Below are 21,489 nucleotides of genomic sequence, written 5' to 3' on the forward strand. Positions count from 1 at the left end.
AAGGATCATTGGGGACCTAAGTCACCCTAACCACAATCTATTCCAGCTGCTACCATCTGGGAAACGGTACTGCAGCATTAAACCTAGGATCAACAGGCTCTGGGACAGCTTCTTCCACCAGGCCATCAGACTGATTAACTCACGCTGATTTGAGTGTATTTCTATGTTACATCGACTGTTCTATTTATTATAAATTACGATGATTGCACATTTAGATGGAGATGTAACGTAAAGGTTTTTACTCCTCATGTATGTGAAGGATGTAAGAAAAAGTCAATTCAGTTCTCTCACTGCTGCAGTTGGAAGTTCCCACCTGCTTTAAAGGGGCGACAATTATACCACAGCCCAAGAACAGGGTGAGCTACTTCAATGACTAACATCCAGTTGCACTTGTATCTACTGTGATGAAGTACTTTGAGAAGTTGGTCATGGCCGGAACCAACTCTTGCCTAAGCAATGACCTGGACCTACAATTTGCCTATCATTTCATCATTTTAGGTCTTCAGCGCATGCATTCTCACTGGCACTCCACTCGTCCTTAGATAAACTAGACAATAGCAATACTTACCTCAGGCTATTGTTTATTGATTACAACTCAGCAGTCAACACCATCGTACCATCAGTACTAATCAACAAACTCCAAAACCTGAGCCTCTCTGTGCAACTGGATCCTTAACTTCCTCATCAGGTGAATACAGTCAGTGCAGACCATAAATAACATCTCCTCACTGTTAATCAACATTGGCACACCTCAAGGATGTGTGCTTAGCCCACCCTACTCTCTCTACACCCACAACCGTATGGCATGGTACAGCTCAAATGCCATCTATAAAGTTGCTGATGACAACTATGGTAGGCAGGATTTCAGATGATGACAAGGAGGCATAGAAAAGTGAAATAGATCAGCTGGTTAAGTAGTATCACAACAACAACCTTGCACTCAATGTCAGTAAGACCAAGAAGTTGGTTGTGGACTCCGGTTCTCATTGACAGATCAGCAGTAGAAAGGGTGAGTAATTTCAAGTTCTTGGAGTGTCAACATCTCTGAAGATCTATCCTGGGACCAACATATTGACGCAATTATGAAGAATGCACAACAGCAGCTATAATTCATTAGGAGTTTGAGACGACTTGGTATGTCACTTAAGACTCTCACGAATGTCTACAGATGTACCATGGAGAGCACTCTAATTGGTTGCATCACCGTCTGGTATGGAGAGGCCACTGCACAGAATCAGAAAAGGCTGTGGAAAGTTGTGAACTCAGCCTGCTCCATCATGGGCACAAGCCTCCCCAGCATCGAAGAAACCTTCAAAGGGGGATGCCTCAAAAAACTGAATTGAATTTATTTCTTACATCCTTCACATATATGAGTAAAAATCTTTACATTTTGTATTTGCAATTTATTGTAATTTGTAATAAATTGTATGTACAACAGGACAGTCAATAAAACACAGAAATACAATTGTATCAGCGTGAATTAATCAGTCTGATGGTCTGGTGGAAGAAGTTGTCCCGGAGCCTGTTTGTTCTGGCTTTAATGCTGCTGTACCATTTCCCAGTTGGTAGCATCTATCGGTAAGCTCTTTCAAATATTTTTTAAGAGAAACATTGGAATTTTCACTCTGCCTTTTCTTCTTAGACAGCTCTCAGCACACAGGATAAATAGCTTCCAATGCAGTTCTGAAACAACTGATGTCACCAAAGGGAGAGCTGCAGACTCTTCCACTGAACAAGAAGGAAACACCAGGCAGGTCAGGCAGATGGATAGTTCGTAAGGTGCTGTATTTCTTCACCCACAGAGGGCAACTCTGTACATCTGATGGATAGGTTTGAGATGCCCAACATTATTCTAAATGCTGCTTCGCCACTTTGAACAGCCATGAAATTCCAAAGGGAACGATACATTTCTTTCAAGATGATTTTTAAAACATCCTTTATTTTTTTCTCATACACCTGCTAATCTCTTGTGACAGAGTTCAAAGGAGACAAATAATTTAATGCCTGTGGTCATTTATCCTGTATCCTGGCCTTAACAGTGCAATCAGAATATTTGGACAAGAAAACAACATTACCATTAAACAAACAGTTACAAACTTATTCCCAAGTGAGGAAAGTGAATTACAATCTAATTATGCAACTCCAGAACAAATAACTAAACACAGCTTCTAAAACATCTATATACCTAAAGGTACACTATATTTCAAATACAAAGCATCAATGTATGACAAAGTTATTAATATCATGCAAATTGAAGCCTATTTTGAAACCTATTCAGAAATAACATCTCAATTAAAAGCTATTAAAGTCAAATGACCCAAAAGCAGTCCTGAATTTGTTCACTGAATGAGATAAGACCGATATTCTAAGGCTGCAGCTGGTCTTCTTTGGCATATTAGAAAGCATTTACACCAATCATTTGGTGTGCAGACACACAGAAGCAATCAATACTTCCAATTATTCAGTCTGAAAAGACTTCCTCTTCAGATGGTTTTATCGTTATGCTGTGCTCATAGAGTCAATTCTAGCACAAGAAAATTTAAATCTTAGACTAGAAACTAATACTGTTGATCTTGGTTATTGCCACATCCACATAAAATGATACAATTTGTATCATATATAATACAGGGGCAACAATAAATTGTATTGAACAGTTCAATGCAGGAAAGTGTTTCCTGCTGATAGTGGGGCGCACAAAACTACGAGGTTCTGTGGTAAACTGAAATGGGGAAGCAGTCAACGTAGACTTTCCTGGCCCATCAACTGCACAACAGAGATCAATGCACATTTTAAATTCAAATTCAGATAAACAGCTCATCGTTTATCTTAACAATTACTCCAACAGTTGCTGTTCAGCCACATTCAGGAAATGAATAAGCCATGAAAAATATGTTGTTAGAAATTAAGAGTTCACAAATGGTAAATTACGGCAATGCAGGTTACTTAGTAAATGCAAGCATGCCGTACACAGTTGTTTGAAACACCATCTCCATGAAAAACTGTCTGTTGTAACTTACTAATGTACAAACTGCTAGTTAGGTTTCTATGAAACAGTACCAATGTTCTAGACAGTTTCCGACAGATAGAAAGAAGTGAAAGAATGATGAGAAACTAATATTTGAGTTATTCTTGACTCTTTTCACATGTAAAAGGAAGTACTAAAAATACCCAGCAAGGTCAAGCAACATCTGTGGAAAGAGAACACAAGAGATTCTGCAGATGCTGGAAATCCAGAGCAACACACACGTAAAGGGGGTTTCTTCTTTTTTTCTTTGTTACTGTTGGGAAAGGGTTTCTTTGTTTTGTTAAAAGCAGGAATGTTTCTTCGTTGCGAGAGAGTGCTGGAAGCTTGTTTGTTAAAATTTACTGATAACGAGAATGGTATTCCTTTGTAAACCAAATGGGGATTAATGTTCTTTCTTCTGAGTCTGTAAGCCTTTGTTGACGGGCTTTTGGGGAGATCGGCGCGAGGGGGTCGAGAGAGAGGACGCAATGCTGTAAGCTGGGCGAGGATCGGACCCCAAGCGGGTCCGAGGCCGGGAGGTACTCCAAGGAGGGGGGATGAAGCTAGATGTGCTTGGTTGACCACTCGGGAGGGTCCTGAGCTGCGAGTCAAGGAGTTCAGAGGGGATCGAATGGTGGCCAGAAGACTTCAGTAATTGAGCTCCAACGGTTGTGCACGAAGTGGTTTGGACTTTGATAAGTTTGGCACCTGTTCTTTATTTTTTCTCTTCATATATACTGTTTCGTTATTAATCACTTAGTTATATTAACCTTTATAAATTGTACTCATTTAATCACTTATGGTGTACTGTCTGTTTTTGGGCGAGGCGGGGACATCACACAGCATCCACACCAGCTGATTACCCAGTTTGGCGGGGCCGAAGGCTGCTCCCCCTAGGCGATAACGAGCTGAGCGAGCCTGAGGCGACCCAGGGGGTTACACACACAAAATAGTAGAGGAACTCAGCAGGCAGTATATATGGAGGGAAATAAACAGTCAACATTTCAAGCCGAAACTCTTCATCGGGAATGGCTGACTAAGTGTTTTGGCCTGAAGCGTTGACTGTTTATTCCGTCCATTGATGCTGCCTGACCTGCTGAGTTCCTCAAGCATTTTGTTTGTGGAAAGAGAAGCAGAGGTAAGTTTTTAGGGCAACGTCCTTCCATCAGGTTGTCTTCTGGGGTAAGATTAGATGTATTAAGAGTAACTGAATACAATGGAGTTCAGAGAAGTGAGGGGACACTTGACTGAAACATATTAAGTTCTGAGAGGTCTTGATACAATGGATGCGGAGAGAATATTACCTTCAGTCGGAAATTCTCTAACAAGGGATGCTTGTTTAAAAATAAGGATAGCCCATTTAATGCAGCAATGAGGCAATCTCTCTTCCCCCACAGAGCATCATTAGGACAACTTTTCCTCAAGAGATGATGGAACTAAATATTTTTAAGGAATAGGTGAACAAAATCTCAATAAGTGGGTGTAAGTTTACATGGGGACATTGGTATTCAGCATTCTAGTTGCCAAAAAATCAGCCATAATCATATTAAACGGTGGAGTTGGTTCAAGGAACAGAGTGGTCTATTCCTATTCCTAGTAGGTTTATGCATTCATTTGTACTTGATTGATTGAAAATTGGGTTGAAGAGATGAATTATAGTGATTTCTAGATGCAAGTCATGTTCCTTGGGGATGAAGAAGTTAAAGTGCTGATGTGTTGAAAGTATTTAAAATAATAAAGGAAGTTGAGATCATGAACTGAACTGGAACTATGCCACATGAAAGAAATCCATGATAGACACCTTCGAGCAATGAAACAAAAAAATTGCAAGCAAGATTTATCTAAAAGTCCATAAATCCAAAATAAATTGACACATTTGGAAGAACTAAGTATATATTTCATGCAAGTAAGAATTACGCCTCTCAAATGCTGGCATGATTGTTCATGCAAAAAATGAGCAACATAACTACTTCTTTTATAATCACTTACTCACATTATAAATTATTTAAGTTTTTAACTCCATAAATGAATCTTTTTTTAAACTATGTAGCACATCATAGACTGAAGATTCCATAAAGGGCTAACATATAAAGAATGCTTTAGTCATGTCTGAAACATCAAAATTATTTATCAGCAATAATCTAACAAAGATATAATCATTTTATCCCTTTCAACCATCACAATGATCTGGTGCCCCCAGCTCTATTCACCTGATGGTTTGTTGTTTCCCTTTAGGAATTCCTAAAATCCACTTGAGAATCCTGATTCACTGAGATAATGCTTCCCACCCACAAACTAGCAGATAGCAACTGCAGCATTTATAATTGTATCTGCCCAAGAGACAAACTGAATGAAATGTACTGAAAAGGTCAAAGGAGAATATCAGTGCAATGGTTTATAACAGCTTCCTGGCATAATCTTAAATCGATTATATTTGGACTACAGCACTCTTTTATTCTTAACAAAGAAACCTAATGTTGATAAACAACACAGTATAAATTTGTGTGATTACCTGTTTCAGTTTTATTGGCAAATCCTGCTGCTTGTTTGATAGCAGCTGCAGTTAGTGCTAATCCTTTGCTTCTTCTTAAGCCATGTTGCAGCACAGTCTCAAACTGAGCACACAGACAGATCACCCTGTTAACAGAGCAAGTGAAATGTATGACAGAAGGATTGTTCGGAGCCAAGACTACAAATCTGATACTTGCTGAAACCTGAGGTGGCAAAGCATTTCCTAAAAAGTTTCATTCTTCTAGGATTTGTGAACACCAATAAAATTGGACATGAGAACATTTGAACAAATATTCCAAACGTGAACAAGAACCCCATACATAAATTACTGAAAAATCAGATATAAGTAACCATGTACAATGAAAAACAAATCATCTCTTAAAAGGACAAGAAACTCTGCAGATGCTGTAAGTTTTAAGTAATACACACAAAGTCTTTGAGGAACTCATCAAGTCAGGTAGCATCTATGGAGGGGAATAAACAGTTGACGTTTTAGACCGAGACCCTTCATCAGAAATGGAAAGGGGAAAGAATCATATTTTACAATTGTAGGTGACGTTAACCTTAACCCGGTATGTTTAATTTCTCTAAAACAATTTATAATCTAACTTGCAATTATTTACATTGCCAAAGCTCGTCATTTTAATGTTGTTTTTTGGTGTTATGCTGAGCAAGCACTACATTGATTTCAGTTACCTAAATATTTTCAATATATGTCAGAAAATTCTTTCCTGATGAAGCATAACATTGAAGTAAAGTTTGAAAATAGAGTTCTGCACATCAGTAGAATATATTGTAATTCACAGTTTAAAATGAACATAAAACTGTACAGCACTGGCTCTTCAGCCCATGATATTCTGCCAAACTGAATAAACCTACTCAAGAATCAATCTAGCCTTACCCTTTTACACAGCCCACAACCCTCTATTTTTCTTACATCCATATTCCTTTCTAAGCACCTCTTCAATGTCCCTGTTGTTCCAGCCATACCACCACCATCAGCAGTGTGTTCCAGCACATAACACTCCGTGCAAAAAACTCCTACCTTTGACATCTTCCGTAAACTTTCCTCCACTCACCTGATATGGATGTTTCTTAAAATGCCCACTCTATCTATGCCTCCTAGTATTATACACTACTATCAAGTCACCTTTCATCCTGCTTCACTCCAAAGAGAAAAACACCAGTTCGCTCAACCTTCCTGCATAGGGCACGCTCTCTAATCCAAGCAGCATCCTGGTAAATCTCCTCTGCGCCCTCTCTAAAGCTTCTACATCATTTCCAAAATGAGGCAATCAGAATTGAACACAGGACTCGAAGTGTGGTCTGACCAGGTCTCCATAACAAAGACGTTAGAGCGTATTATCAAAACAACCTTTGCCAGTCTTCAGGTTTCTGTTCTAGAAAAAGCCAGAAGGCAAAAATACATCCTGTTCACCGTCTAAGTGCATTCAACTAAAACAGACACTAAGTCACTAGATAATATTCACTCTGTAATAACACTGTTCTCAGTTCAAATTCAATAAGAAATGTGAAAGTTTAAATCCATTTCACCTCTAGAATAATGTAATCAAAATGTAGTCCTTTAAAGCAGACACAGAATGATGAGATAACTGAACATACTGCACAAAATGTCACCAATTTAACAACAGTTTGTTCAAACTGCACTATCATCTGCTTTGAACAAATTTCATCAACATAAAATCACCAGAAACTAAACAAAATCTTATTATTGTTCCATTTCTGCAGAGAACCAGTTGTCATATGAGTTATACAGCTCTCGTTACATGCACATGCAGTTCAATCTCTTTGAGTGATTATGCACAAAGGTTGAAATTAATAACTCATCTCCTTCTGCCTTAGGCCACGAACTTATCAATCACCCGGATGACTTTTTAAACTTCAAACTTTCTGCATTATCACTCAAAGAGTTTAACTGCATGTGCATGTAATGAGAGCTCATCTCCTTCTATAATTCATCTCCTTCTACCTTAAACCACGAACTTATCAATCACCCCTGCTGTGGACACTTTCCAGAGGTCCAAGATCCGTATGCTCCACAGCCGCTGGACTAAGTGTGTAAATGTAGGAGGGGATTATGTTGAAAAATAAACGTGCTAGGTTTTCTAAAATTGACTCCTTCTACTTAGGCCAGGGGTCGGCAACCCGCGGCTCCTGAGCCACATGCGGCTCTTTCATCTCTGTGCTGCGGCTCCCCGTGGTTTGTTAGTTCTTGAAATGTAATTTGAAATTTGAAGATTATGGTGATCTTGTATAATCTAAATAAAACATTGCAGCGACCCCATTTCCTGGCACATCCGAACCGGCTCACAATTAGCCACCGTTCCAGCTAAGGGAGATAGCCTACGGGGGTTTGTGAGTATGTGGCTTTTGGAGCATCCGCGCCCACGGGGGGGCGGGTTGAGGGAGGCTTTAAAGCAAGGCTGTTTAGTTCGAATAAAGTTATCTTTGACTGCAGTGTCGTTATTTTAGCGCTGCGTGTAGCACACCGCCACAACGTGTTTTTTATCACTATTAATATACGTCACCACTGCCAATTCCTAACACCCACCAGTGCGCGATTTCTTTTAATTTTTCATTCGAAGGTAGGCTAACTATGGAGTAACCTTCAACCCAACGTCTTTTTTCCGGAGTTCAAAATGTTTTTGTTGCATGCAGAAATGTAATTTCATTTTCTCTGCAGGAGTTCATCAATTTCATAAATGCAACACATTATAGTTTGTTTATACATAGCATAAAGGCAAAAAAAACGGTTGTATGCAGTGTTATTTCATTTTAAATGTCAAACGGGTTTTGTGGCTCCCAGTGTTTCCTTTTCTGTGGGAAATGGGTCCATATGGCTCTTTCAGTGGTAATAGTTGCCGACCCCTGACTTAGGCCATGAACATATCAATTACCTCTCGTAGTATTTAGAAATACTGACCAGAAAGGATTAAACAGAATGGATAGATGTCACCTCCCTAGGCAAACTAAATTAAAGAATTATCAACAAGAACACAGTGAAACGAGGGTGTGGGGTAGTCTTTTGGACAGGCCCACGTCGAGAATGGTTGCTTTGCACATTTATTTAATTTCCATTTGCAAGATGATCCAATTTATCTCTAAAACATAGGCATGGTGTTTATGAAGTAATCAAACCTGCAAGATGAGTCTGCACCACAACTAAATAAACTAAAATGCCAAGTTAAGTGAAGGTGAAATGGAAGGACAGACCTGACATGTATGCTCTATGCTCCCTGACAGCAAGACACTGAAAATGACTACAATGGAACATCAATGTGCTATCACTGAAGTATCATAAGCAAATTTATCACTCCGTTTTCACACAATAAGCTTTTCTTTCACAGCAATTTACTAAAGGTAGAATTCAGACTAAGAAATCAGTGCATGTACCGTGCTGGTGAAAGTGTCAAGAGTAGTTTGAAAAAGTGTTTTTTTTAAAGCTTCTTAAACAGAGGCAAATAATGCAATGTCGAAGCTACCTGGATCAGGTGATTCATCCACTAAATTCAGCAAGCCTTTCTCATACCTACTGTTGCATACCAATCTCTAGACTTTTCAAAATTTCATTTTTCTTTGCTAAGAAACCAGCAGAATGTTGTTGTATGAAGACTGATGCTGCCTGACTTGCTGAGTTCCTCCAGCATTTTGTGTGTGTTGCTCTAGCTTTCTAGAATCTCATATTTTGACTGATGTACTTGTTTAGCACTCAAGCCACACTCTCTCCTTCCATGAGTAAATTTTGTATTTGGTCCCTGACCTCACCTCACTCTTACAACTCTTTTCCCATTCAAATGGCTACCAAGTACTTTTGGATTTCTTTTTACGTTTGCCACCTATCTTCTCTCGTGCTTTCCCTGTGTTGCTCTGATTTCCTTCTGAATTCCCCACTGCACTTTCTGTAACCAACCTGATTCTCAGTGGGTTCTACTTTATTCTCTAGCCTTTTGTGTTTGTCCAAGAAGCTCTGGTTTTAATTTCCATGCCCCTCTCCCTCAGGGTATTGTCCCTGGACTAAAGATGAAACAGCTGAACCTTAAATTACAGTGCTGCCTGCAAAAGCCTTGACTCTCTCAGTTCTGTTTCCAACCCCCAGCCAAATTAGTTCAAACCCTTTTCCACAGCATGAGTAAACCTTCCCACAAGAATACTGTCTTCAGTTCTGTTGAGATGCAATCTACAAGATTTACAGGCATCTAGTTCCCCTAGAATGACTACATCAAAGACTGCATCATTGCTGTTTCCTGCACCCATGCTGAGCTCATCAACTTCATCAACATTGCCTCCAACTTCTGCCCTGCCCTCAAATTTACCTGTTCCATTCCCAACAACTCCCTCCCCTTTCTCGATCTCTCTGTCTCCATCTCTGGAGTCAACTGATGTATTTTATAAACCCACTGACTCTCACAGCTACCTGGACCATACCTCTTCCCACCTTGTCACTTGTAAAATTGCCATTCCCTTCTCTCAATTCCTTCATCTCCGCGACATCTGCTCTCAGAATGAGGCTTTTCATTCAAGAACTAACAAGATGTCCTCCTTCTTCAAAGAAAGGAGCTTTCCTTGCTCCACTATCAACACTGCCCTCAACCGCATCTTTTCCATTTCATGTACTTCTGCCCTCACCCATCCACTGCCACCCCACCAGTGATAAGAACTCCTCTTGTCCTCACCTCCCACCTCGCCAGTTTCCAGGTCCAGCATTTAATTCTCTGAAACTTCTGCCATCTCCAACAGGATCACACCACCAAGCACATCTTCCCTCACCCCCCTCCACTTCTTGCTCTCCACAGAGATTGCTCCCTACGTGATGCCCATGTTCACTCATCCCTCACTACCATTCGGGGCCCCAAACAGTCCTTTCAGGTGAGGCAACATTTCACCTGCGAGTCTGCTGGGGTCATCTATTGTATCCAGTGCTCCTGGTGAGGCCTCCTGTGTATAGGTGAGACCCAACACAGACAGGGAAACTGCTTTGCCAAGCAACTATGCCAAAAAAAGTGGGACCTCCCATTTGCCACCCATTTCAATTCTACTTCCCATTCCCATTCCTGCAGGCCAGTCCACAGCCTCCTCCACTGCCGCAATGTTGCCACACTCAAGTTAGAGGAGCAACACGTTCTACTCCTTTAATTCCTATAATAATATAGGAATCTGACTCAAAAGCAAACAATCCAATAAATGTATACTGTAAATTAATCACACCAAGAACAAATGAGAGTGTGTCTTACCTACTATCTGCATCTGATGCAATTTCCTTTCTTCCACCAAAGCGAATCTGGCACTATATTTGAAAAAGGGAGAGTTTTATCAGCAATGAAAACAGTAAAGTGTACATAAAACTTATGAAACACTGGGGACTTGACAACCCTCTCAAGGCGAACAACTTTTTTATAAAAAAGAGATACAGCACAGTAACAGGTCCTTCCGGCTCGACTACATCCATGTAACCAATAACCTACTAACCTTTTGGAATTTGTGAGGAAACTGGAGTACCTGGAGGAAACTCAACACAGTCAGAGTGAGAAAGTACAAACTCCTTACAGATAGTGGCAGAATTGAACCCAGGTCACTGACACTGTAATAGTGTTATGCTAACTATTAAGCTACCATGTCACGCCAAATTAATACTCATCTTCCTCTATATATCAACAGAGATTAAATTGGGTTAAGTGTGATAAGGGATTAACATATGAGAAGTGTTTGGGAACTCTGGGCTTGTACTCACTGGAATTTAGAAGAATGCAGGGGGATCTCATTAAAACCTACCAAATGTTGAAAGGACTAAATAGGGTGGATGTGGAGAGGATGTTTCCTATGGTGGGGGTATCCAGAACTAGGGAGCACAGTCTCAAAATTGAGGGATGACCTTTTAGAACAGAGGTAAGGAGGATTTTTTTTTTAGCTAGAGAGTAGTGAATCTGTGGAATGCTCTGCCACAGACTGCGGTGGAGGCCAAGTCCATGGGTATATTTAAGACTGAAACTGATCATTTCCTAATCGGTCAGGTCATCAAAAGATATGGCGAGAAGGCAAGTGTATGGGGTTGAGTGGCATCCAAGATCAAACATGATGGAATGGCAGAGCAGGCTCAATGGGCTGAATACAACACATACAAAATGCTAGAGAACTCAGCAGGCCTGGCATCATCTATGGAAAAATGCGGTTGACATTTCAAGTCGAAACCCTTCAGCAGGGTTTCAACTCAAAATGTTCACTGTACTTTCTTTTTCCCCCATTGAGGCTGCCTGGCCTGCTGAGTTCCCCCAGCCTTTCGTGTGTGTTGCTCGGATTTCCAGCATCTGCAGATTTTCTCTTGTTTGTCAACAGCTGAATGGCCAGATTCTGCTCCTGTGTCTTATGGTCTTACGGTTTATTCAGCCAAATAATTTCTGACAATACTTATATGCATCACATCTGCTTTTGCATGAACACACAAATGTCAAAGTCAAATTCCACACCCTCCTACCTCCAATGACAAAATAGCAAATAGCTTTTAATACTGTACATTTCATAAAACTTCTAATTTCAACATGTGCACTATCTAACAAGCTTCAAACAAGCTTTTCTCCCCACAAATGATTGAGACAACATACCATACCGACATCTAGGTATGGAAGCAGAAGAATCGGAGTTGAAAAGATATTGCATACTTGAATAAAAACAGCTTTGATATTTCTCACAAAGTTTACAATGACTATTTTTTCCTGCAAAAAAGTCTGAAACTTGGATATTTTGTGGAATCATAAACATCACAGTAAAAGTAACAAGTTATTTGGAAGAAGAGGTTGAAGCAACTGACAATGATCAGTTTGCTTAACAATAATCCTGAAGCAAAAGCAGGTGAACTGTAAAGGGGCCTTCATACACTGTAAATCCCTGGTCAAAGTGGATGGTATCAAGCTTTTGCATCACATAAACATGGAAGTCCTACATAACTGGTAGAAAGAGCATAAAACCTCAAAATCTATCCATCTACAGTTTCCACACTGTAGATTGTAGTATCAGCCAATTCAGAACTCAAAAAACTGAAGTGGAAGCAACTCTTCCTTAATCCTTAGCGAATGCTTAAGTAGAATTTGAATGAAAAGGAGAAAAGCTACCTTTCATTTTAAAATGGAAACAACAGCAAAGAAAATGGACAACATTAAATGTACAATGAGAAAAAATATGATCAGAAATGTTACTTTATTCTGACATTTAATTCATTATATTTACCTTTCTCTGCTATGTACAAATTGTAAAATTCTTTTTACTACAGAATCAAATCAGTTAAACACATTTCTTTGGAAGCTTTCTTCAGCCTATATAGTTGAAAGATTTACTGAAATGAAACTGTTGAAACAGTTATGTCACAGTTGTGGTTACTTTTCATTTGGAAACTAAAACTAACAATTTTATTGTTAAGGAGAGCAGTAGGTAGTTACATTTCTTTATCACTGTGGAGCTCTATGATGAGTCAATTTCTTCGGTTGCATTTCCAAAAAATTAGCTGTTGTCTTTTCACCTATGCTATTAAAATAGTCTGGACTATTTCCTTTGTGCAAGAACATGTGGATGAAAGAAGATGCATCAAATGAAAAGCAAAGGATTAGCATTTAGAATAACAGAGAAGCAATTAATGCTATAGAGGTTGGATGCAAATATTTTATGTCTCACAGCAAGGCTAATTAAAAGATTAGGTTTTGACCAATGAAGCAACAAAGAAAAAACATTTAACATTGAAAATGGAAAGTTTAAATGACATTCCACAATAAAATGGATATTAAAATATCAAGTCACTTATATTGTCATTTCGACCATAACTGCTGGTTCAGTACATAGTAAAAATGAGACAATGTTTTTCAGGACCATGGTGTTACGTGACACAGTACAACACAGAGAAAAAAACACACACACACATACAACTACACTAGACTACAGACCTACCCAGGACTGCATAAAGTGCACAAAACAGTGCAGGCATTACAATAAATAATAAACAGGACAATAGGGCAAGGTGTCAGTCCAGGCACTGGGTATTGAGGAGTCTGATAGCCTGGGGGAAGAAACTGTTACATTGTCTGGTCGTGAGAGCCCAAATGCTTCGGTGCCTTTTCCCAGACGGCAGGAGGGAGAAGAGACTGTATGAGGGGTGCGTGGGGTCCTTCATAATGCTGTTTGCTTTGCAGATGCAGCATGTAGTGTAAATGTCCATGATGGCGGGAAGAGAGACCCCAATGATCTTCTCAGCTGACCTCACTATCCGCTGCAGGGTCTTGCGATCTGAGATGGTGCAATTTCCAAACCAGGCAAAGATATAGCTGGTCAAGATGCTCTCAATATAACCCCTGTAGAATGTGATGAGGATGGGGGGGGGGGGGGGGTGGGAGATGGACTTTCCTCAGCCTTCGCAGAAAGTAGAGATGCCGCTGGGCTTTCTTTGCTATGGAGCTGGTGTTGAGTCCCAAGTGAGATTCTCCGCCAGCTGAACACCAAGATATTTGGTGCTCTTAACGATCATATTCAGGGTCTCAACTGTTTTATATTTGTATTGCCAATTATCATTCAATGTGAAACATATCAACACTTTTTTTTAAAAACACAGAGAGTGGTGAATGCGTGGAATGGGCTGTCGGCGACAGTGGTGCAGAGACTCCTGGACAGGTACATGGAGCTTAGAAAAATAGAGGGCAATGGGTAACCCTAGGTAATTTCTAAAATAAGTACATGTTTGGCACAGCATTGTGGGCCGAACAGCCTGTATTGTGCAGTAGGTTTTCTATGTTCTAGGCTCTACTTCAGTTTGCAATTCATTTAAAATAAAAACAAGCAATATCTATTGTCTGATGAAGCATTTCAGCCTGAACTGCTGAGTTCCTCCAACATTTTGTGTGTGTTACTCTGGATATAGAGCATCTACAGAAAGTCTAGTGTTAATATCTATTGTCTTCTTTCTTTTTCTCACAGTATATCTAAGGCTAGAGGAAATCTATTCATGGATTACAACTCACAGTATTTGATATATATTAGCATTAAAAGAAATTCAAATTAAAAGGCAAGCATCTTATGGGTTTATACTCTTTATTTCCAGATCCCATAGAAAGTAACATTCAAACCTATATTTTAAGTTCCTATCTCCCATTCAGATTTTACAGTGACACCTCAGCTTGAGTTATTTGTTTCATCAGAAGGGTCAAGAATGTACCATATTCTAAGATTCTCAACCAAGACCATTATGCACCATATTAACACTTTAAGTTCTGTTCATTTATGCTCTTGCTGTCTTAAAGAATCTATTAGGTATTGTGTACACCAACTCAGAGTCATCAAATCTTCTTTATGAACCACAGAGATACAAGTACCGTGAAACAGGCAATTTTCATATTAATTACTATTTTAAAATGCTATTATTCACCATAATGACATTTCAAAATCTGTTTTATTAGGTCTTAAACATTCATAACACAAAAGCACCAAAACTCATCCTTTTGAAAGTACATGCTTACACTGCAAATAAAATGTAGAATACAAGAGCAGGTACTGGATGTTGAAAATGTCCACCTTACTCACCAAATATTAAAAATTTACAGGTAAGAGGCCATAACAGACATTGCAACCAAAAAAAAGTTGCTTTGACTTATCTTAGTTGCACCTCTAAGCAGTATATTCATAGTCTAGGATATATCCAAGAAGGCATATGATGTCAACAATGAGCTGAAATATAGATCTTAAAGAACTCAACAAAGGTCAATAAAGATGGACACGTATTGGTTTGTAGTTAATGGGTGAACTTCTGCATACTGAACAATTCTATTAAAAATTATTCCTATTATGTTTGTCTTACAGCAAGCAAACAGGTCCTTCAGTTCAACTGAACATGCTAAGTCCCACTTGCTCACAATTGACCCATGTCCCTCTACACTTTCATATTTTTCCAATAAAATTGTTATTCAAGTTTGCAGAATTATGCTACATATCCTCCATCTTATATGGAACTCCAGTGAAAAGAACGAATGATAAAATATTTACATAAAGTATTCCAATTACTCAAATAGCATAACAAACTAGCTCTGAATTTTTCACATGTCTCACCCTAAAAAGGAACACTTAAAAGCTTTTCCACCTTAAGGTTCTTTTAAATTTAGCAACATTTGTGGAAAAAGGTTCTGTATCAAATTCAAAAGTGTTGCTTATGTATGAAATGCAAGCAAAAAACTAAATTATTATAAAAAAGTAATTATTTGGGAAGATATTCAAATGCTTGATCAAAGCGATAGGTTAAAGGAGTACCTTCAGGGAGAGATTAGGAAAACAATTCCTAAGTGTAGGCTGGTCGCAGATGACTGTAGACAGACCTACAATTAGTCAAGTAAAGGAAAAGGAATTCTCAAAAATTCAGATTCAGTCTGTTGTATTTGCTCACATTTCTGAAGATAATGAAGGAATAAATCATGAAGCCTATTATTTATAAATTGTCAATTTTAAAATGTAAGTAAGACTAGAACAAGGGAACATAGCCTAAAGATTCAGGGAATAGATTTAGGACAGAGATGAGACATTTCCAGACAGGAGTAAATCAGTTCAATTCTCTACCAATGAAGCAGTAATGAGTACCTCAAAAATAATACAGTCGGCCCTCCTTATCCACGGGTTCCGCATGCATGGATTCAACCAACTGCAGATCAGGAAAACCCAGAAGTTAAGCATTGTTCATCTTGCTCGTTCACTACTTGTGTTGTGAATGAGAGGAAGGAGTTTAAGGCTAGTAAGGGATGGCTGGCTAGCTATGTAAAGTGCTACAGCCTCAAGAACTTAAAAGATCACGGGAGAATCGGGATCAGCTGATGCCGAGGCAACATCAGCATTCCCAGAAGAGCTATGATGGTTGTGTCTGTACTGAACATGTACAGACCTTTTTTTCTTGCCATTATTCCCTAAACAATACCATATAACAACTATTTACATTGTATTAGATATTATAAGTAATCTAGAGATGATTTAAAGTGCAGGGGAGGATGTGCGTAGGTTATATGCAAATACTACGCCACTTCATATAAGGGACTTGAGCATCCACGTTTTTGGTATCCACAGGTGGGGTGGGGGTCCTGGAACCAATCCCCCGCGGATAAGGAGAGCCGACTGTACATGGTATTCCAGTTAATCTGGGTAGCCACTTATTTGGGGCAACTCTTGAAAAACAAAAATATTGGGGAAATAGTCTGGATTCCCTTTGCTAGTTTGGGACACTATGGAGCTTAAATGGGACAGAAAACTGTTGCTGAACAAGTTCCAACTAACATCAGTCACGTGCACTTGTTTGGCCGTAAGCAGTATGGAGCAAACAGTTTTCAAATAGCGTCAGTTGCATGTGCTTTGGTTGTTATTCATTTGAGCAGATGGACTCAGATTCAAAAACCAATGATTTTAGATAATGCTTTTTCTATTTTGATCTTATGCAGGAAAGCAATGAAGGCAATCCATTATCTGCACTAGGTGTCTACTTTGATTTTGATCACTTACAATCAATGAAAAGAAAATGGCAGAGTACCTGCCAAATTAATTCTTCTGTCCATAACTATTAGGAACTAATACAGTTTTATCGTACTGTAGTAGCACTGGTAGTATTCTAATTTGTTCTGTATTTCAGTTAAATACATAATTTGTTTCTCAGTTAAATGACAGCTTGTCTTTGTTAAACCTTTTAACTATTTCCATGTACCATAGATTCCGGACTACAGAGCGCACCTGATTAAAAGCCGCACGCTCTAATTTTAGAAAGAAAATCAATTTTGTACTTGTACAGGCCGCACCGGATTTTAAGTCGCAGGTGTCCCACGTTGTAATATGAGATATTTACACAGAAAGATATTACACATGAGGATTTTTTAACTTTTAATTAAATCCATATGGTAACATAAACAAATACATATTGCAAATGCTTTTTTTCGAACAGTGCCTGTAACACAGCTACTTTTAAATATACATACGTATCGGTAACACACAAATTACGTTGTGTATACTTTTTTACTGAACAGTGCACGAACAACATTCCAATATCTCCTAAAGACTGGTAAAAAAAATATATATACTGCAGCCTACCAGGAAAAGTTATTGATCGCCTTCTTCATCTTCCTCCTGCGCACTAAAACCATCAAAGTCCTCTTCTTCAGTGTCCGAATTAAACAACCTCAGGATCTCGTCACTCACTTCAGTCTCTTCGTTGTCGCTCTCACTTGAGCGCACGTGGTCCTCTTCATCACGCAGCAGTCCAGCCTTTCGAAACCCGTTGGTGAAGGTGGATGTTGTGACACGGCTCCACGCATTTAGGATCCACTGGCAGACTTGAGTTAAAGATGCTCTTCGCACGCGTCCTGTTTTGGTAAAGGATTTCTCGCCGCTCGTCATCCAAGCCTCCCACTCAACGCGCAGCGCCACTTTAAATGCCCGGTTCACGCTGATGTGCCCTTCATGGTGCCCCCAGGAATAACAGCTGGAATTGAGTTTGTACTCTTGATGGCAACTTTCACTGAACTTTCATTGTCAGCCGCTTAAAAATCACCATCGGTGGAAGCTTTAGTCCAGATGCTGTGCAGCTCAGAACACAAGTAAAATGCGTTCTCTCATGGCCACTTGTTTTCAGTGTGATGGACAAGACACCTTTTTTATTAACAGTCCGAGTGAGAGGCAGGTCAAAAGTCAAAAGTACTTCATCCATATTTATGATATCATCTGGGCCGATGGAATTCTCCGCTATCTTTGTTTGAGTGAATGTGCGGAAGTTAGCAAGTTTTTCCTCGTGGTCGGGAGGGAGCTGCTGACACAGAGTCATGCGTACCCTGACGGACAGGCCTTTTCGTCTCATAAATCTAAAACACCACGATGGCCCACCTCTAAAATTTTCGATTTTCATTTTGGTGGCGATTGCTTTAGCCTTCAGTCTGATCTGCACGGTGGAAACACCGCGGCTGCCTGCTCTCTGTGTGTTAACCCAGTCTTCAAGAAAGTTTTCAAGTTTGGGCCATCTGCTATGATTACCTCTGAAAGCTTTTGTCGTCTTTTTGCATTGACTCAGTTCTTCACGCTGGCATCTCCACCGTCTCACCATCGATTCATTCATGCCAAGATTATGTGCAGCAGCTCAATTTCCTTCTTCAACCGCCAGGTTGATCGCCTTTAACTTAAAAGCTGCATCATATGCTTTTCTTCAAGTGTTTTCCATGTTGATGAGGGTGAGTACAAATGACTGATTTAGAATAATTTAATTGTGAAAGTGCGCTTTATTTATCGTACAATTTCATTGGACCTCTGTGAACTACTCATCAATTTTATTGGACTACTGTTACGAGGCAAAATGTTTTTGGCGGCATGAAAAAAAAACATGCATTAGCCGCACCGTAGTATAGGCCGCAGTGTTCAAAGCGTGGGAAAAAAGTAGCGGCTTATAGTCCGGAATTTACGGTAATTGGTCCCAACATGTCCCAATTAACCAGAATCCACTATATTTAAGGCACAGGCAGATAGATTTTTGTACACAGAGGAATTAAGGGTTATGGGGAAAAGGCAGGTAGGTAGAGCTGAGTTCTTCGCCAAATCAGCCATAATCTTATTAAACGGCGGAGGATTGATAGGACAGTTGGGCGACTCATAATCCTACTTCTTATGTTCATATCGAAGATACTGGAGAAGCTGAATCCAGTCAACAGAGAAATTAATGACTGGTGAAGGATGGAAGATGTCAGGCCAGTAAAGAGAGATTTGGTATAGACAGCTGGTAAAGGACAAGTAAATGTGGTCCTTTTGTAGATTAAACATACACAGACAGACAAACAAACACACACACACCATGTACGTAGTGTGCACCATCTAAAAATGTACTGTATTTCATAGAGCAAATTAATATATTCAACATAATGGATATCCTTCTCCTGAGGGGACAGTTACACTACACAGTGCATCCGCAAAGCAAACAGCATTTTGAAGGACCCCACACACCCTTCATACAAGCTCTTCTCCCTCCTGCCATCTGGGAAAAGGCACCGAAGCATTCAGGCTCTCACAACCAGACTATGTAACAGTTCTCCCCCCAAGCTATCAGACTCCTCAATACCCAGAGCCTGGACTGACACCTTGCCCTATTGTCTTGTATATTACTTATTGTAATGCCTGCACTGTTTTGTGCATTTTATGACGTCCTGGGTAAGTCTGTAGTCTAGTGTAGTTTTTTTCTGTGTTGTTTTTCCCGTAGTTCAGTCTAGTTTTTGTACTGTTTCATGTAACACCATGGTCCTGAAAAACATTGTTTTACTGTGTACTGTACCAGCAGTTATGGTCCAAATGACAATAAAAAGTGACTTGACTTGAAGTTCAGCTTTAATTCCGCATGCAAATGATACTATAAGTTATACCTTATTTATAAAGTTAATGTACTTTACCTGCTTAACAGCATCAAGAAGCCTTTCAAGCAAGGATTGCCTCTTCTCATTTTGCTGGGACACTGAAAGAGATTAAACATTCAAAATTCGATTATATGTACAATATATTCAGATTATAATTCTGACTCAAAATGCAATTACAGAATAAACTGCTAGGCACCACTTAAATTACCATCTTAGCTGTTAAAAGGGGTATTAATGGCCCATCAATACAGATGACAGACAAGTGCCCTTCCAGATAATCTCTCCCTCATTCAGCATCAACAACATAAACACTAAGTGATCATACATCCCATTGTTCTTATGGGATTGTACTGTATGGTGTTCGGCTGCTATGGATCATAGTCTCTATTATTCAGGTATGCAAACAACAGATGGCATAGACGTTTTTAGTGGCATCCTATTTTATCAAGAATTTACTTTCAATACACAAAGGTTAAATTCTGCACATTGAGAATAGAAAAGTAAAAATTTGAAACTCACACTGACATTTCACACCAGAAGTTATTTTTTTCAGAACAGTCAGCCAGTTGAAGAAAGAAAAATTCCCATAATGGCAAGAGCTATCATAAACTGACTAAAATCATGAGTACTCATTGAAGTTGGAATTTTCAGGTATTTCATATTGTGCAGAAATAAGAAGCAACAAACTTCATCTTATTATCTTCCCCATCATTAACAGTTTCTTATAAATAAAAGGTGCTTACTGGAATTAATTTTCTAAGTAATAAATCCACAGTGACAAACTATTTCACAAGTGAAAAACAGAAGAATAAAATTCTTGAGAATTAGTAAAGAATACAATAAAAAGGAAAATGAACCTCAGTATTGTATTCTGCTATATAAAAAAACAAGGTCGATAGTTCAATAACTATTGTGTTCAACCAGGATACCACTATAAATACTATTGCTGAGAAACTAGTTTTACAGCACACAATTTTTGTTCAATAAACAATTTAGTTTCAAAGAAAAAAAATTGAAACTTAATTTAGCTATACATTACAGAAAGACCTTAATCTGACTTCAGAATTGCCGGTGCACCAAAATCTCAAATTCATGGAGGAAATTGCAGCAACATTAAAACCATCTGGCCATTGATCTGCTATTGACAATGTTCTTCAATAACTGAACTGCTGTCAACCATCTCAGACCCATCAATTCCTGGATTAACCCTGACCATAAATCATTCTTCCACCCAACTCCATCTGCTAACTGCTGGGAGCCAGTTCATACCCTGGTTACACTTGAAACTTGCCAGCCCAACCCCCATTGTCAATATCTGATCTAAATGCTTGGAAACTGTTCTTCATTCCAAAATCTTTCCTAGCCCAACCTCATCCTAGCTTCCATACATGCTGTCAACCCAGTACCCCAAGCAATCTCTAGCCAATCATAGCCTTCAACCCCTGATTTAAATCATGCAGTGACATGTATATCTTCTGATTAACTGGTGTCACTTTACGTGTGCTTCAACATTCTTTCAAAAAAGAGCTCAAGGTACATCAGAATAGTTAAAGTTCCTCGCTACAATCAGTTTGA

The 21,489-nt window shown here is 39.2% G+C and overlaps 1 protein-coding gene across 4 annotated transcripts in view; it reads right to left on the reverse strand.

The window, feature by feature from the left end:
• Window positions 1–21,489, reverse strand: part of snx29 (sorting nexin 29) — a 572,982-nt gene that overhangs the window by 529,900 nt on the left and 21,593 nt on the right. For 3 of the 4 annotated variants that reach the window (XM_059979336.1, XM_059979338.1, XM_059979339.1), the window contains exons 2-5: window positions 19,951–20,012; window positions 16,133–16,193; window positions 10,768–10,820; window positions 5,517–5,641 (exon numbers count right to left, since the gene is read on the reverse strand). In XM_059979336.1, the coding sequence (XP_059835319.1) occupies window positions 5,517–5,641; window positions 10,768–10,820; window positions 16,133–16,193; window positions 19,951–20,000 (289 nt within the window). In that variant the 5' untranslated portion in view covers window positions 20,001–20,012. The remainder of the gene's footprint in view (window positions 1–5,516; window positions 5,642–10,767; window positions 10,821–16,132; window positions 16,194–19,950; window positions 20,013–21,489) is intronic. The other variant, XM_059979337.1, reaches the window with a different exon arrangement.

The sequence above is a fragment of the Hypanus sabinus genome, chromosome 9, assembly GCF_030144855.1.
Source record: "Hypanus sabinus isolate sHypSab1 chromosome 9, sHypSab1.hap1, whole genome shotgun sequence".
Taxonomy (NCBI): Eukaryota; Metazoa; Chordata; class Chondrichthyes; order Myliobatiformes; family Dasyatidae; genus Hypanus; species Hypanus sabinus.